The 18,717-nt window shown below is 52.7% G+C and overlaps 1 protein-coding gene across 1 annotated transcript in view; it reads right to left on the reverse strand.

Annotated features, from left to right (window-relative positions):
• The window catches only part of si:dkey-230p4.1 (trichohyalin), a 76,028-nt gene that overhangs the window by 35,194 nt on the left and 22,117 nt on the right, over positions 1-18,717 (reverse strand). The window contains exons 14-19 of the mRNA XM_041807087.1: positions 18,495-18,572; positions 1,855-2,001; positions 1,641-1,750; positions 1,416-1,557; positions 1,148-1,341; positions 640-767 (exon numbers count right to left, since the gene is read on the reverse strand). Of these exons, the coding sequence (XP_041663021.1) occupies positions 640-767; positions 1,148-1,341; positions 1,416-1,557; positions 1,641-1,750; positions 1,855-2,001; positions 18,495-18,572 (799 nt within the window). The remainder of the gene's footprint in view (positions 1-639; positions 768-1,147; positions 1,342-1,415; positions 1,558-1,640; positions 1,751-1,854; positions 2,002-18,494; positions 18,573-18,717) is intronic.

The raw sequence follows: 18,717 nt of genomic DNA on the forward strand, positions 1-18,717 counted from the left end.
GAGTAAATTTGATCTTATAGACTCACCAGGAGGCCGCCATGTTTTGGTCCGCAGTAGAGGGACGTCACTTGGCCAGTTTTTTTTTTTAATACACAAATAAGAAATAGGAAAATCTACACAGTGAGGTGAATCTGTCTGATGGTGCTGCTGCACAGAGACGCACGGATGGTCCAAGGGATGATGGGGGAAAGAACGAGAGGGGGACAGGGGATCCCCAATCACGAGTCCGAGTCGAGTCACAAGTCACTGATGTGTGAGACAGACAGTAAGTGCAACTCTAGTTCAAGTCACAGACTTGGGTCCCCATCTCTGCTATCAGGATATGGTGCAAGAACCTGGTAAACATAACTCTGTCCCAACTTTTATGAAAGTGTAGCTGTTATTTATCCTCCCTAGCTCATTTGTGCACCACTGATAGGATCTAGCACCTACTGCTGTGCTGATGCTACCTCTACTAGCACTGCTGGTTCTAGGACTGCTGCTGAGAGACACCCCAGAACACTCTGGATGTCCTCCACGTCCCTAACACTAGCACAGCTCCCCCCTGTGTCTCACTGTGGTGCTGCAGCATGTTTGTCTCATAGAGGAGCTGGATGGTGTTGGTGTATACATGTGTTATGTTAGTGTGTGCTGACTGACCCTGCAGGGTTTGTTTGGCCTGCTGCAGAGCAGAGACGTGCGTGTTTAACTGACATCTGTCGACCTCTGTCTGAGAGAGCTGCTTCTGCTGCTGAGAGAGCTGCTGGTGGAGAGACACCGATACACACCTGGAGGACAGAGGGAGAGAGTCCACACAATAAAGGGGAGCAGGACAGCTACTTTAACAGCTTTTCCCCCCCACTCTGACAAATTTACATACAACCTTCATATTTCAGACGTATTCAGGACTCCACAGCCTGGATTATTTAAAGGTCACGTATTATGCAAAACACACTTTTTTCAGGTTTTACTAACAAAGATGTGTACCCCTGGCCTGTCCACAATCCCCCCAAGAATAAGACCCCAGAACATGAGTGCTGAAACAAGCCGTTCTTAGATTTTCCCCTCATGATGTCATGTGGGGAGTTAGCCTCACCCCCTGATCAGAACAGCCACAATTATTCCTTGTCTTAAAAGGGTGAAAGATGTGACCTTTAACCCCTGGTACCTTAACTCCTGCAGCTCCTCCTCCAGCTGCTCCCTGAGTCTCTGCAGACTCTCCTGCTCCTCCTGTAGCCTCCTGTTCTCCCTTTGCTGCTCCTCATGCTGCCTGCCCTTCCTCCTCCCCTCCTCCACCGCCTGCCGCAGCTGCTCCTGTGCCTCCTTTAGCTCCCCGTGCAGCACGGCATGCTGGGAGGACAGCTGAGGAGCAAACGCTCGTCAGACATGATGAATCATATAACTCCGGTACATGATAGTCGGCTCCTCCTCCTCACCTCCCCCAGCTGAGCTCCATCCCTCTCCTTCTCCTCCACCAGGGAGTCCAGCTGTCTCTCCTTCTCCTCCATCTGTCTGTCCATCTCCGTCTGCCTCTCTCTCAGCTGAAGGATGACGACGGCCTCCTGGTCTCGCTGAGCTCTGAATCATCAGAAAGTTCAGGGTTTATGATCAGGAATGATTTAGGTTCTGTATTAAACCTGGGTTAACAGGAATAACCTCACCTGAGCTGGCTGCAGTCCACGTTTAACATTTGAACCTCCCTCTGCAGAGCGCTGACCTCTGACCTCACTGTCTGCAGCTCTGATTGGCTGTTTGACAGCTCACCCTCCAGCTAGAGACAGACAGCAATAAACAAAGATTTTAGAGACATAATGGTAAATATTTGTGATGATGGTGTCTCCTGTGAAAGCAGACAGGTAAAGGTGAGATGTCTACCTGCAGCAGCTGTTTGTTCAGATCTCTCTTATCTGAAGCCAGAGCTGAGCTCATGGCGGCCATCTTGTCCAGAGCATCCCGGGCCTCCTCCACTTCTCTCTTCAACACACACTCAGAGGACGAGAGACGCAGCACGCTCTCTCTGGACTGGAGGAGAGACGATCAAAATGATCAACACACAGACGGATGGTTCAGTAACTCTGGGACTGATTCAACTTTTCTGATTATATTCTGAACACAATATTAGACACCGATCAGGACCCGTCTGTAGAGGATGGAGAGGCGTTTCATCACTGAAAGCTCTGACTGGGGTGAAGCTGGTGCCCACTCATGTTGTGTGCAGTGAGGATGAGGAGGCAGCGCGCGTTTTCAGTACAAACCAGCGGAGCTCATCGCTGTCAGCGCTCAGTAGAGAGAACAAAAACTCACAGCTCTCATTTGATAAGAGTTCAATTTCCAGATCAGCCCTCTTCTCATCAATGTCACTTCACCCTCACTGGCCAATCAAATAAAAAAGGGGCGGGGCTTCTGAGAATCTGATCCGTCCTATCTGTCTGAGGGTAACGTTTCAGAGCTGTTGCTAACACCAGAACAGGATTCAGCTACTCTGTCTTCATTTACAGATTTCCTTTAATAAACAACAACATGATGCACACAGAGACATTTAAAACAACGGTTCTCAACTGGTGGGTCGAACCCAAAAGTTGGCCGTGGAGCTGTTCTCTGAGGGTCATGAATGTGTACCTGGAAAAACAGGGCAGTATGTAAATAACAGAGAAACCTTCAGTGGAGATTCTGAACATCCGCATCTTTATCCTGAGATTTCACCTTATGCATCTTCTTTATGACAAACCTGGGTTCCCCAAAATATTGAGGGAATTCCTTCATAAACAAATAAAATGTCCATTTACCTGGTAAAATAAAAAATAAAATGCATGAACATCCCTCTGTACCCACAGGACGTCCCGTCTCTTTCTCTAATCCTGTTTTTGTTCCATCTAAAGTCCAAAAAGAGACATTCTTTATTAGATACTGTTTTTATGGTTGAAATGGTCGAAGGAGGTGACGGGTCCTGATCCATCATGAGGAGGTGACGGGTCCTGATCCATCATGACGAGGTGACGGGTCCTGATCCATCATAAGGAGGTGACGGGTCCTGATCCATCATAAGGAGGTGACGGGTCCTGATCCATCATGAGGAGGTGACGGGTACTGATCCATCATAAGGAGGTGACGGGTCCTGATCCATCATGAGGAGGTGACGGGTCCTGATCCTTCATGAGGAGGTGACGGGTCCTGATCCATCATAAGGAGGTGACGGGTCCTGATCCATCATGAGGAGGTGACGGGTCCTGATCCATCATGAGGAGGTGACGGGTCCTGATCCATCATGAGGAGGTGACGGGTCCTGATCCATCATTAGGAGGTGACAAGTCCTGATCCATCATAAGGAGGTGACGGGTCCTGATCCATCATCTGGAGGTGACGGGTCCTGATCCATCATCAGGAGGTGACGGGTCCTGATCCTTCATGAGGAGGTGACGGGTCCTGATCCATCATGAGGAGGTGACGGGTCCTGATCCATCATGAGGAGGTGACGGGTCCTGATCCATCATGAGGAGGTGACGGGTCCTGATCCATCATGAGGAGGTGACGGGTCCTGATCCATCATGAGGAGGTGACGGGTCCTGATCAATCATTAGAAGGTGACGGGTCCTGATCCATCATAAGGAGGTGACGGGTCCTGATCCATCATGAGGAGGTGACGGGTCCTGATCCATCATGAGGAGGTGACGGGTCCTGATCCATCATGAGGAGGTGACGGGTCCTGATCCATCATGAGGAGGTGACGGGTCCTGATCCATCATGAGGAGGTGACGGGTCCTGATCCATCATGAGGAGGTGACGGGTCCTGATCCATCATGAGGAGGTGACGGGTCCTGATCCATCATGAGGAGGTGACGGGTCCTGATCCATCATGAGGAGGTGACGGGTCCTGATCCATCATGAGGAGGTGACGGGTCCTGATCCATCATGAGGAGGTGACGGGTCCTGATCCATCATGAGGAGGTGACGGGTCCTGATCCATCATGAGGAGGTGACGAGGCCTGATCCATCATAAGGAGGTGACAAGTCCTGATCCATCATAAGGAGGTGACGGGTCCTGATCCATCATAAGGAGGTGACGGGTCCTGATCCATCATGAGGAGGTGACAAGTCCTGATCCATCATGAGGAGGTGACGGGTCCTGATCCATCATGACGAGGTGACGAGTCCTGATCCATCATGAGGAGGTGACGGGTCCTGATCCATCATGAGGAGGTGACAAGTCCTGATCAATAATAAGGAGGTGACGGGTCCTAATCCATCATGAGGAGGTGACGGGTCCTGATCCATCATGAGGAGGTGACGGGTCCTGATCCATCATAAGAAGGTGACGGGTCCTGATCCATCATAAGGAGGTGACGGGTCCTGATCCATCATGAGGAGGTGACGGGTCCTGATCCATCATGAGGAGGTGACGGGTCCTGATCCATCATAAGGAGGTGACGGGTACTGATCCATCATAAGGAGGTGACGGGTCCTGATCCATCATGAGGAGGTGACGGGTCCTGATTCTTCATGAGGAGGTGACGGGTCCTGATCCATCATGAGGAGGTGACGGGTCCTGATCCATCATGAGGAGGTGACGGGTCCTGATCCATCATGAGGAGGTGACGGGTCCTGATCCATCATGAGGAGGTGACGGGTCCTGATCCATCATGAGGAGGTGACAAGTCCTGATCCATCATAAGGAGGTGACGGGTCCTGATCCATCATAAGGAGGTGACGGGTCCTGATCCATCATGAGGAGGTGACGGGTCCTGATCCATCATGAGGAGGTGACGGGTCCTGATCCATCATGAGGAGGTGACGGGTCCTGATCCATCATGAGGAGGTGACGGGTCCTGATCCATCATGAGGAGGTGACGGGTCCTGATCCATCATGAGGAGGTGACGGGTCCTGATCCATCATGAGGAGGTGAGGGGTCCTGATCCATCATGAGAAGGTGACGGGTCCTGATCCATCATAAGGAGGTGACGGGTCCTGATCCATCATGAGGAGTTGACGGGTCCTGATCCATCATAAGGAGGTGACAAGTCCTAATCCATCATGAGCAGGTGACGGGACCTGATCCATCATGAGGAGGTGACGGGTCCTGATCCATCATGAGGAGGTGACGGGTCCTGATCCATCGTAAGGAGGTGACGGGTCCTGATCCATCGTGAGGAGGTGACGGGTCCTGATCCATCATGAGGAGGTGACGGGTCCTGATCCATCATGAGGAGGTGACGGGTCCTGATCCATCATGAGGAGGTGACGGGTCCTGATCCATCATGAGGAGGTGACGGGTCCTGATCCATCATGAGGAGGTGACGGGTCCTGATCCATCATTAGGAGTTGACGGGTCCTGATCCATCATAAGGAGGTGACGGGTCCTGATCCATCATAAGGAGGTGACGGGTCCTGATCCATCATGAGGAGTTGACGGGTCCTGATCCATCATAAGGAGGTGACAAGTCCTAATCCATCATAAGCAGGTGACGGGACCTGATCCATCATGAGGAGGTGACGGTCCTGATCCGTCTGGAGGAGGTGACGGTCCTGATCCCTCATGAGGAGGTGACGGGTCCTGATCCATCATGAGGAGGTGAGGGGTCCTGATCCATCATGAGGAGGTGAGGGGTCCTGATCCATCATGAGGAGGTGACGGGTCCTGATCCATCATGAGGAGGTGACGGGTCCTGATCCATCATGAGGAGGTGACGGGTCCTGATCCATCATGAGGAGGTGACGGGTCCTGATCCATCATGAGGAGGTGACGAGTCCTGATCCATCATGAGGAGGTGACGGGTCCTGATCCATCATGAGGAGGTGACGGGTCCTGATCCATCATGAGGAGGTGAGGGGTCCTGATCCATCATAAGGAGGTGACGGGTCCTAATCCATCATGAGGAGGTGACGGGTCCTGATCCATCATGAGGAGTTGACGGGTCCTGATCCATCATAAGGAGGTGACGGGTCCTGATCCATCATGAGGAGGTGACGGGTCCTGATCCATCATGAGGAGGTGACGGGTCCTGATCCATCATGAGGAGTTGAAGGGTCCTGATCCATCATGAGGAGGTGACGGGTCCTGATCCATCATGAGGAGGTGAGGGGTCCTGATCCATCATGAGGAGGTGAGGGGTCCTGATCCAATAATTAGGAGGTGACGGGTCCTGATCCATCATGAGGAGGTGACGGGTCCTGATCCATCATAAGGAGGTGACAAGTCCTGATCCATCATGAGGAGGTGACGGGTCCTGATCCATCATGAGGAGGTGACGGGTCCTGATCCATCATGAGGAGGTGACGGGTCCTGATCCATCATGAGGAGGTGACAAGTCCTGATCCATCATAAGGAGGTGACGGGTCCTGATCCATCATGAGGAGGTGACAAGTCCTGATCCATCATGAGGAGGTGACGGGTCCTGATCCATCATGAGGAGGTGACGGGTCCTGATCCATCATGAGGAGGTGACGGGTCCTGATCCATCATGAGGAGGTGACGGGTCCTGATCCATCATGAGGAGGTGACAAGTCCTGATCCATCATGAGGAGGTGACGGGTCCTGATCCATCATGAGGAGGTGAGGGGTCCTGATCCATCATGAGGAGGTGACGGGTCCTGATCCATCATGAGGAGGTGACGGGTCCTGATCCATCATGAGGAGGTGACGGGTCCTGATCCATCATGAGGAGGTGACGGGTCCTGATCCATCATGAGGAGGTGACGGGTCCTAATCCATCATTAGGAGTTGACGGGTCCTGATCCATCATAAGGAGGTGACGGGTCCTGATCCATCATAAGGAGGTGACGGGTCCTGATCCATCATGAGGAGTTGACGGGTCCTGATCCATCATAAGGAGGTGACAAGTCCAAATCCATCATAAGCAGGTGACGGGACCTGATCCATCATGAGGAGGTGACGGGTCCTGATCCATCATGAGGAGGTGACGGGTCCTGATCCATCGTAAGGAGGTGACGGGTCCTGATCCATCGTGAGGAGGTGACGGGTCCTGATCCATCATGAGGAGGTGACGGGTCCTGATCCATCATGAGGAGGTGACGGGTCCTGATCCATCATGAGGAGGTGACGGGTCCTGATCCATCATGAGGAGGTGACGGGTCCTGATCCATCATGAGGAGGTGAGGGGTCCTGATCCATCATTAGGAGTTGACGGGTCCTGATCCATCATAAGGAGGTGACAAGTCCTGATCCATCATGAGGAGGTGACGGGTCCTGATCCATCATGAGGAGGTGACGGGTCCTGATCCATCATGAGGAGGTGACGGGTCCTGATCCATCATGAGGAGGTGAGGGGTCCTGATCCATCATGAGGAGGTGAGGGGTCCTGATCCATCATGAGGAGGTGACGGGTCCTGATCCATCATGAGGAGGTGACGGGTCCTGATCCATCATGAGGAGGTGAAGGGTCCTGATCCATCATGAGGAGGTGACGGGTCCTGATCCATCATGAGGAGGTGACGGGTCCTGATCCATCATGAGGAGGTGACGGGTCCTGATCCATCATAAGGAGGTGACGGGTCCTGATCCATCATGAGGAGGTGACGGGTCCTGATCCATCATGAGGAGGTGACGGGTCCTGATCCATCATAAGGAGGTGACGGGTCCTGATCCATCATGAGGAGTTGACGGGTCCTGATCCATCATGAGGAGGTGACGGGTCCTGATCCATCATGAGGAGTTGAAGGGTCCTGATCCATCATGAGGAGGTGACGGGTCCTGATCCATCATGAGGAGGTGAGGGGTCCTGATCCATCATGAGGAGGTGAGGGGTCCTGATCCAATAATTAGGAGGTGACGGGTCCTGATCCATCATGAGGAGGTGACGGGTCCTGATCCATCATAAGGAGGTGACAAGTCCTGATCCATCATGAGGAGGTGACGGGTCCTGATCCATCATGAGGAGGTGACGGGTCCTGATCCATCATGAGGAGGTGACGGGTCCTGATCCATCATGAGGAGGTGACAAGTCCTGATCCATCATAAGGAGGTGACGGGTCCTGATCCATCATGAGGAGGTGACAAGTCCTGATCCATCATGAGGAGGTGACGGGTCCTGATCCATCATGAGGAGGTGACGGGTCCTGATCCATCATGAGGAGGTGACGGGTCCTGATCCATCATGAGGAGGTGACGGGTCCTGATCCATCATGAGGAGGTGACAAGTCCTGATCCATCATGAGGAGGTGACGGGTCCTGATCCATCATGAGGAGGTGAGGGGTCCTGATCCATCATGAGGAGGTGACGGGTCCTGATCCATCATGAGGAGGTGACGGGTCCTGATCCATCATGAGGAGGTGACGGGTCCTGATCCATCATGAGGAGGTGACGGGTCCTGATCCATCATGAGGAGGTGACGGGTCCTAATCCATCATTAGGAGTTGACGGGTCCTGATCCATCATAAGGAGGTGACGGGTCCTGATCCATCATGAGGAGGTGACGGGTCCTGATCCATCATGAGGAGTTGACGGGTCCTGATCCATCATAAGGAGGTGACAAGTCCTAATCCATCATAAGCAGGTGACGGGACCTGATCCATCATGAGGAGGTGACGGGTCCTGATCCATCATGAGGAGGTGACGGGTCCTGATCCATCGTAAGGAGGTGACGGGTCCTGATCCATCGTGAGGAGGTGACGGGTCCTGATCCATCATGAGGAGGTGACGGGTCCTGATCCATCATGAGGAGGTGACGGGTCCTGATCCATCATGAGGAGGTGACGGGTCCTGATCCATCATGAGGAGGTGACGGGTCCTGATCCATCATGAGGAGGTGAGGGGTCCTAATCCATCATTAGGAGTTGACGGGTCCTGATCCATCATAAGGAGGTGACAAGTCCTGATCCATCATAAGGAGGTGACGGGTCCTGATCCATCATGAGGAGGTGACGGGTCCTGATCCATCATGAGGAGGTGACGGGTCCTGATCCATCATGAGGAGGTGAGGGGTCCTGATCCATCATGAGGAGGTGAGGGGTCCTGATCCATCATGAGGAGGTGACGGGTCCTGATCCATCATGAGGAGGTGACGGGTCCTGATCCATCATGAGGAGGTGACGGGTCCTGATCCATCATGAGGAGGTGACGGGTCCTGATCCATCATGAGGAGGTGACGGGTCCTGATCCATCATGAGGAGGTGACGGGTCCTGATCCATCATAAGGAGGTGACGGGTCCTGATCCATCATGAGGAGGTGACGGGTCCTGATCCATCATGAGGAGGTGACGGGTCCTGATCCATCATAAGGAGGTGACGGGTCCTGATCCATCATGAGGAGGTGACGGGTCCTGATCCATCATGAGGAGGTGACGGGTCCTGATCCATCATGAGGAGGTGACGGGTCCTGATCCATCATAAGGAGGTGACAAGTCCTGATCCATCATGAGGAGGTGACAGGTCCTGATCCATCATGAGGAGGTGACGGGTCCTGATCCATCATGAGGAGGTGACGTGTGGTGATCCATGATGAGGTGGTGGCGGGTCGTGATCCATCATGAGGAGGTGACGGGTCCTGATCCATCATGAGGAGGTGACGGGTCCTGATCCATCATAAGGAGGTGACAAGTCCTGATCCATCATGAGGAGGTGACGGGTCCTGATCCATCATGAGGAGGTGACGGGTCCTGATCCATCATGAGGAGGTGACGGGTCCTGATCCATCATGAGGAGGTGACAAGCCCTGATCCATCATAAGGAGGTGACGGGTCCTGATCCATCATGAGGAGGTGACAAGTCCTGATCCATCATGAGGAGGTGACGGGTCCTGATCCATCATGAGGAGGTGACGGGTCCTGATCCATCATGAGGAGGTGACGGGTCCTGATCCATCATGAGGAGGTGACGGGTCCTGATCCATCATAAGGAGGTGACGGGTCCTGATCCATCATGAGGAGGTGACGGGTCCTGATCCATCATGAGGAGGTGACGAGTCCTGATCCATCATGAGGAGGTGACGGGTCCTGATCCATCATGAGGAGGTGACGGGTCCTGATCCATCATGAGGAGGTGACGGGTCCTGATCCATCATGAGGAGGTGACGGGTCCTGATCCATCATAAGGAGGTGACAAGTCCTGATCCATCATAAGGAGGTGACGGGTCCTGATCCATCATGAGGAGGTGACGGGTCCTGATCCATCATGAGGAGGTGACGGGTCCTGATCCATCATGAGGAGGTGAGGGGTCCTGATCCATCATAAGGAGGTGACGGGTCCTGATCCATCATGAGGAGGTGACGGGTCCTGATCCATCATGAGGAGGTGACGAGTCCTGATCCATCATGAGGAGGTGACGGGTCCTGATCCATCATGAGGAGGTGACGGGTCCTGATCCATCATGAGGAGGTGACGGGTCCTGATCCATCATAAGGAGGTGACGGGTCCTAATCCATCATGAGGAGTTGACGGGTCCTGATCCTTCATGAGGAGTTGACGGGTCCTGATCCATCATAAGGAGGTGACGGGTCCTGATCCATCATGAGGAGTTGACGGGTCCTGATCCATCATGAGGAGGTGACGGGTCCTGATCCATCATGAGGAGTTGAAGGGTCCTGATCCATCATGAGGAGGTGACGGGTCCTGATCCATCATGAGGAGGTGAGGGGTCCTGATCCATCATGAGGAGGTGAGGGGTCCTGATCCAATAATTAGGAGGTGACGGGTCCTGATCCATCATGAGGAGGTGACGGGTCCTGATCCATCATAAGGAGGTGACAAGTCCTGATCCATCATGAGGAGGTGACGGGTCCTGATCCATCATGAGGAGGTGACGGGTCCTGATCCATCATGAGGAGGTGACGGGTCCTGATCCATCATGAGGAGGTGACAAGTCCTGATCCATCATAAGGAGGTGACGGGTCCTGATCCATCATGAGGAGGTGACAAGTCCTGATCCATCATGAGGAGGTGACGGGTCCTGATCCATCATGAGGAGGTGACGGGTCCTGATCCATCATGAGGAGGTGACGGGTCCTGATCCATCATGAGGAGGTGACGGGTCCTGATCCATCATGAGGAGGTGACAAGTCCTGATCCATCATGAGGAGGTGACGGGTCCTGATCCATCATGAGGAGGTGAGGGGTCCTGATCCATCATGAGGAGGTGACGGGTCCTGATCCATCATGAGGAGGTGACGGGTCCTGATCCATCATGAGGAGGTGACGGGTCCTGATCCATCATGAGGAGGTGACGGGTCCTGATCCATCATGAGGAGGTGACGGGTCCTAATCCATCATTAGGAGTTGACGGGTCCTGATCCATCATAAGGAGGTGACGGGTCCTGATCCATCATAAGGAGGTGACGGGTCCTGATCCATCATGAGGAGGTGACGGGTCCTGATCCATCATAAGGAGGTGACAAGTCCTAATCCATCATAAGCAGGTGACGGGACCTGATCCATCATGAGGAGGTGACGGGTCCTGATCCATCATGAGGAGGTGACGGGTCCTGATCCATCGTAAGGAGGTGACGGGTCCTGATCCATCGTGAGGAGGTGACGGGTCCTGATCCATCATGAGGAGGTGACGGGTCCTGATCCATCATGAGGAGGTGACGGGTCCTGATCCATCATGAGGAGGTGACGGGTCCTGATCCATCATGAGGAGGTGACGGGTCCTGATCCATCATGAGGAGGTGAGGGGTCCTGATCCATCATTAGGAGTTGACGGGTCCTGATCCATCATAAGGAGGTGACAAGTCCTGATCCATCATAAGGAGGTGACGGGTCCTGATCCATCATGAGGAGGTGACGGGTCCTGATCCATCATGAGGAGGTGACGGGTCCTGATCCATCATGAGGAGGTGAGGGGTCCTGATCCATCATGAGGAGGTGAGGGGTCCTGATCCATCATGAGGAGGTGACGGGTCCTGATCCATCATGAGGAGGTGACGGGTCCTGATCCATCATGAGGAGGTGACGAGTCCTGATCCATCATGAGGAGGTGACGGGTCCTGATCCATCATGAGGAGGTGACGGGTCCTGATCCATCATGAGGAGGTGACGGGTCCTGATCCATCATAAGGAGGTGACGGGTCCTAATCCATCATGAGGAGGTGACGGGTCCTGATCCATCATGAGGAGTTGACGGGTCCTGATCCTTCATAAGGAGGTGACGGGTCCTGATCCATCATGAGGAGGTGACGGGTCCTGATCCATCATGAGGAGGTGACGGGTCCTGATCCATCATGAGGAGTTGACGGGTCCTGATCCATCATAAGGAGGTGACAAGTCCTGATCCATCATGAGGAGGTGACAGGTCCTGATCCATCATGAGGAGGTGACGGGTCCTGATCCATCATGAGGAGGTGACAAGTCCTGATCCATCATGAGGAGGTGACGGGTCCTGATCCATCATGAGGAGGTGACGGGTCCTGATCCATCATGAGGAGGTGACGGGTCCTGATCCATCATAAGGAGGTGACAAGTCCTGATCCATCATGAGGAGGTGACGGGTCCTGATCCATCATGAGGAGGTGACGGGTCCTGATCCATCATGAGGAGGTGACGGGTCCTGATCCATCATGAGGAGGTGACAAGCCCTGATCCATCATAAGGAGGTGACGGGTCCTGATCCATCATGAGGAGGTGACAAGTCCTGATCCATCATGAGGAGGTGACGGGTCCTGATCCATCATGAGGAGGTGACGGGTCCTGATCCATCATGAGGAGGTGACGGGTCCTGATCCATCATGAGGAGGTGACGGGTCCTGATCCATCATAAGGAGGTGACAGGTCCTGATCCATCATGAGGAGGTGACGGGTCCTGATCCATCATGAGGAGGTGAGGGGTCCTGATCCATCATGAGGAGGTGACGGGTCCTGATCCATCATGAGGAGGTGACGGGTCCTGATCCATCATGAGGAGGTGACGGGTCCTGATCCATCATGAGGAGGTGACGGGTCCTGATCCATCATAAGGAGGTGACAAGTCCTGATCCATCATAAGGAGGTGACGGGTCCTGATCCATCATGAGGAGGTGACGGGTCCTGATCCATCATGAGGAGGTGACGGGTCCTGATCCATCATGAGGAGGTGAGGGGTCCTGATCCATCATAAGGAGGTGACGGGTCCTAATCCATCATGAGGAGGTGACGGGTCCTGATCCATCATGAGGAGTTGACGGGTCCTGATCCATCATAAGGAGGTGACAAGTCCTGATCCATCATAAGGAGGTGACGGGTCCTGATCCATCATGAGGAGTTGAAGGGTCCTGATCCATCATGAGGAGGTGACGGGTCCTGATCCATCATGAGGAGGTGACGGGTCCTGATCCATCATGAGGAGGTGAGGGGTCCTGATCCATCATAAGGAGGTGACGGGTCCTAATCCATCATGAGGAGGTGACGGGTCCTGATCCATCATGAGGAGTTGACGGGTCCTGATCCATCATAAGGAGGTGACAAGTCCTGATCCATCATAAGGAGGTGACGGGTCCTGATCCATCATGAGGAGTTGAAGGGTCCTGATCCATCATGAGGAGGTGACGGGTCCTGATCCATCATGAGGAGGTGAGGGGTCCTGATCCATCATGAGGAGGTGAGGGGTCCTGATCCAATAATTAGGAGGTGACAAGTCCTGATCCATCATAAGGAGGTGATGGGTCCTGATCCATCATGAGGAGGTGACAAGTCCTGATCCATCATGAGGAGGTGACGGGTCCTGATCCATCATGAGGAGGTGACGGGTCCTGATCCATCATGAGGAGGTGAGGGGTCCTGATCCATCATGAGGAGGTGACGGGTCCTGATCCATCATGAGGAGGTGACAAGTCCTGATCCATCATGAGGAGGTGACGGGTCCTGATCCATCATGAGGAGGTGAGGGGTCCTGATCCATCATGAGGAGGTGACGGGTCCTGATCCATCATGAGGAGGTGACGGGTCCTGATCCATCATGAGGAGGTGACGGGTCCTGATCCATCATGAGGAGGTGACGGGTCCTGATCCATCATGAGGAGGTGACGGGTCCTGATCCATCATTAGGAGTTGACGGGTCCTGATCCATCATAAGGAGGTGACGGGTCCTGATCCATCATAAGGAGGTGACGGGTCCTGATCCATCATGAGGAGTTGACGGGTCCTGATCCATCATAAGGAGGTGACAAGTCCAAATCCATCATAAGCAGGTGACGGGATCTGATCCATCATGAGGAGGTGACGGGTCCTGATCCATCATGAGGAGGTGACGGGTCCTGATCCATCGTAAGGAGGTGACGGGTCCTGATCCATCGTGAGGAGGTGACGGGTCCTGATCCATCATGACGAGGTGACGGGTCCTGATCCATCATGAGGAGGTGACGGGTCCTGATCCATCATGAGGAGGTGACGGGTCCTGATCCATCATGAGGAGGTGACGGGTCCTGATCCATCATGAGGAGGTGAGGGGTCCTAATCCATCATTAGGAGTTGACGGGTCCTGATCCATCATAAGGAGGTGACAAGTCCTGATCCATCATAAGGAGGTGACGGGTCCTGATCCATCATGAGGAGGTGACAAGTCCTGATCCATCATAAGGAGGTGACGGGTCCTGATCCATCATGAGGAGGTGACGGGTCCTGATCCATCATGAGGAGGTGACGGGTCCTGATCCATCATGAGGAGGTGACGGGTCCTGATCCATCATGAGGAGGTGACGGGTCCTGATCCATCATGAGGAGGTGACGGGTCCTGATCCATCATAAGGAGGTGACGGGTCCTGATCCATCATAAGGAGGTGACGGGTCCTGATCCATCATAAGGAGGTGACGGGTCCTGATCCATCATGAGGAGGTCACGGGTCCTGATCCATCATGAGGAGGTGACGGGTCCTGATCCATCATGAGGAGGTGACGGGTCCTGATCCATCATGAGGAGGTGACGGGTCCTGATCCATCATGAGGAGGTGTCGGGTCCTGATCCATCATGAGGAGGTGACGGGTCCTGATCCATCATGACGAGGTGACGGGTCCTCATCCATCATGAGGAGGTGACGGGTCCTGATCCATCATGAGGAGTTGACGGGTCCTGATCCATCATAAGGAGGTGACGGGTCCTGATCCATCATAAGGAGGTGACGGGTCCTGATCCATCATGAGGAGGTGACGGGTCCTGATCCATCATGAGGAGTTGACTGGTCCTGATCCATCATAAGGAGGTGACAAGTCCTGATCCATCAAAAGGAGGTGACGGGTCCTGATCCATCATGAGGAGTTGACGGGTCCTGATCCATCATAAGGAGGTGACGGGTCCTGATCCATCATGAGGAGGTGACAAGTCCTGATCCATCATGAGGAGGTGACGGGTCCTGATCCATCATGAGGAGGTGACGGGTCCTGATCCATCATGAGGAGGTGACGGGTCCTGATCCATCATAAGGAGGTGACGGGTCCTGATCCATCATGAGGAGGTGACGGGTCCTGATCCATCATGAGGAGGTGACAAGTCCTGATCCATCATGAGGAGGTGACAAGTCCTGATCCATCATAAGGAGGTGACGGGTCCTGATCCATCATGAGGAGTTGACGGGTCCTGATCCATCATAAGGAGGTGACGGGTCCTGATCCATCATGAGGAGGTGACAAGTCCTGATCCATCATAAGGAGGTGACGGGTCCTGATCCATCATGAGGAGTTGACGGGTCCTGATCCATCATAAGGAGGTGACGGGTCCTGATCCATCATGAGGAGGTGACAAGTCCTGATCCATCATAAGGAGGTGACGGGTCCTGATCCATCATGAGGAGGTGACGGGTCCTGATCCATCATGAGGAGGTGACGGGTCCTGATCCATCATAAGGAGGTGACGGGTCCTGATCCATCATGAGGAGGTGACGGGTCCTGATCCATCATGAGGAGGTGACAAGTCCTGATCCATCATGAGGAGGTGACGGGTCCTGATCCATCATGAGGAGGTGACGGGTCCTGATCCATCATGAGGAGGTGACAAGTCCTGATCCATCATAAGGAGGTGACAAGTCCTGATCCATCATGAGGAGGTGACGGGTCCTGATCCATCATGAGGAGGTGACGGGTCCTGATCCATCATAAGGAGGTGACGGGTCCTGATCCATCATAAGGAGGTGACGGGTCCTGATCCATCATAAGGAGGTGACGGGTCCTGATCCATCATGAGGAGGTGACGGGTCCTGATCCATCATGAGGAGGTGACGGGTCCTGATCCATCATGAGGAGGTGACGGGTCCTGATCCATCATGAGGAGGTGACGGGTCCTGATCCATCATGAGGAGGTGACGGGTCCTGATCCATCATGAGGAGGTGACAAGTCCTGATCCATCATGAGGAGGTGACGGGTCCTGATCCATCATGAGGAGGTGACGGGTCCTGATCCATCATGAGGAGGTGACGGGTCCTGATCCATCATGAGGAGGTGACAAGTCCTGATCCATCATAAGGAGGTGACAAGTCCTGATCCATCATGAGGAGGTGACGGGTCCTGATCCATCATGAGGAGGTGACGGGTCCTGATCCATCATGAGGAGTTGACGGGTCCTGATCCATCATGAGGAGGTGACAAGTCCTGATCCATCATAAGGAGGTGACAAGTCCTGATCCATCATGAGGAGGTGACAAGTCCTGATCCATCATGAGGAGGTGACAAGTCCTGATCCATCATAAGGAGGTGACGGGTCCTGATCCATCATGAGGAGGTGACAAGTCCTGATCCATCATAAGGAGGTGACGGGTCCTGATCCATCATAAGGAGGTGACGGGTCCTGATCCATCATGAGGAGGTGACGGGTCCTGATCCATCATAAGGAGGTGACGGGTCCTGATCCATCATAAGGAGGTGACGGGTCCTGATCCATCATGAGGAGGTGACGGGTCCTGATCCATCATGAGGAGGTGACGGGTCCTGATCCATCATGAGGAGGTGACGGGTCCTGATCCATCATGAGGAGGTGACGGGTCCTGATCCATCATGAGGAGTTGACGGGTCCTGATCCATCATGAGGAGGTGACAAGTCCTGATCCATCATAAGGAGGTGACAAGTCCTGATCCATCATGAGGAGGTGACGGGTCCTGATCCATCATGAGGAGGTGACGGGTCCTGATCCATCATGAGGAGTTGACGGGTCCTGATCCATCATGAGGAGGTGACAAGTCCTGATCCATCATAAGGAGGTGACAAGTCCTGATCCATCATGAGGAGGTGACAAGTCCTGATCCATCATGAGGAGGTGACAAGTCCTGATCCATCATAAGGAGGTGACGGGTCCTGATCCATCATGAGGAGGTGACAAGTCCTGATCCATCATAAGGAGGTGACGGGTCCTGATCCATCATAAGGAGTTGACGGGTCCTGATCCATCATGAGGAGGTGACGGGTCCTGATCCATCATAAGGAGGTGACGGGTCCTGATCCATCATAAGGAGGTGACGGGTCCTGATCCATCATAAGGAGGTGACGGGTCCTGATCCATCATGAGGAGGTGACGGGTCCTGATCCATCATGAGGAGGTGACGGGTCCTGATCCATCATGAGGAGTTGACGGGTCCTGATCCATCATGAGGAGGTGACGGGTCCTGATCGAACATGAGTAGGTGACGGGTCCTGATCTATCATGATGAGGTGACGGGTCCTGATCCATCATAAGGAGGTGACGGGTCCACTAGCGACTGACTGATTTAAAACAAACTAATGGAGAAAATCAACTTTCAAACACTGCAGCGACGAGGTCTGAATCTATAAACTAGAAACTTCCAGCACCAAGAAAGCAGCCGTGGACACAGGACTGAACACTCTCAAGTATTTCCTTAAACTTTGAAAATTATATAGAATTTAATCCTTTTATTCTTGCACAACAGAAAGGAGACTTAACCACATGAAAGTAGAAATTATCAGGAAATATCTGAGTTTTAATCAAAGACCATTTAAGCACATAAAGAACATGCCTTATATGACTGTAGTCTAGTTTATTCCAACAGAGAAACACATTAATAAATGTGGGTATTTAACATCTGCTCTGTGGTTATAAACAGAGATCTGTCTAACTTTAAGAATCAAACTTAAAACTCTTTAAAGCCTTTATTATGACCTGAGAAGAATTAGTACCACTTTAGTAAACCTCACAGTAAGGTGAGAGGTAAGTCTGCAGCAGGCAGAGCTGAAGGCTCTAATAAAATGTCAACTGATCTGATGCATTTTTGGTTCATAGAAACCCAAATGTGATGCTTCTGGCACATTTAAAGCCTTTTTTCTATCAATATAACGGACAGTAATACACTTATAACTTACAAGCATACATGCAAAATAAATAAATAAATAAATAAATTTAGAAAATGAAGAGTGGATAAAAACACGTCTCAGTCACAGCGCCTTCTAAAATCTAAGACCTCTCACAATTTAAAATCTGACTTTTTAAGCCTTTTTACGGCCTTAAATTTAAGAAGTCCAATGAAAGATCTGTTTGAACTTTTCAAGGACAGGAACTCTGTTTAACATGTGACAGTGGTTCTCTCTAAGCCTGTAAAGGGTTTAAATCGAGGCTGAGGGGGATTTTACTTCATCGTGTGAATTAAAGAAGCAGACCTGCTGCAGGGCGTCTTTGGCATCAGCTGCTTCTTCTTCTATCCTCTGTCTGTCTAACCGCTCCCTCTCTAACGCCCCCTACAGGAGAAAAAGCACAAAGGAAGGAAAGATTTATCAAAACGGCCCTGAAGTTCAGGAGAAAGAGGTGGTTAGTGAACAGGAAGAAAAGGAAGAGGCTCTGTGTCACATGTTGATAAATGAGAAACACTCAGTCCTCACAGAA

Source organism: Cheilinus undulatus, linkage group 15 (genome assembly GCF_018320785.1).
Source record: "Cheilinus undulatus linkage group 15, ASM1832078v1, whole genome shotgun sequence".
NCBI lineage: Eukaryota > Metazoa > Chordata > Actinopteri > Labriformes > Labridae > Cheilinus > Cheilinus undulatus.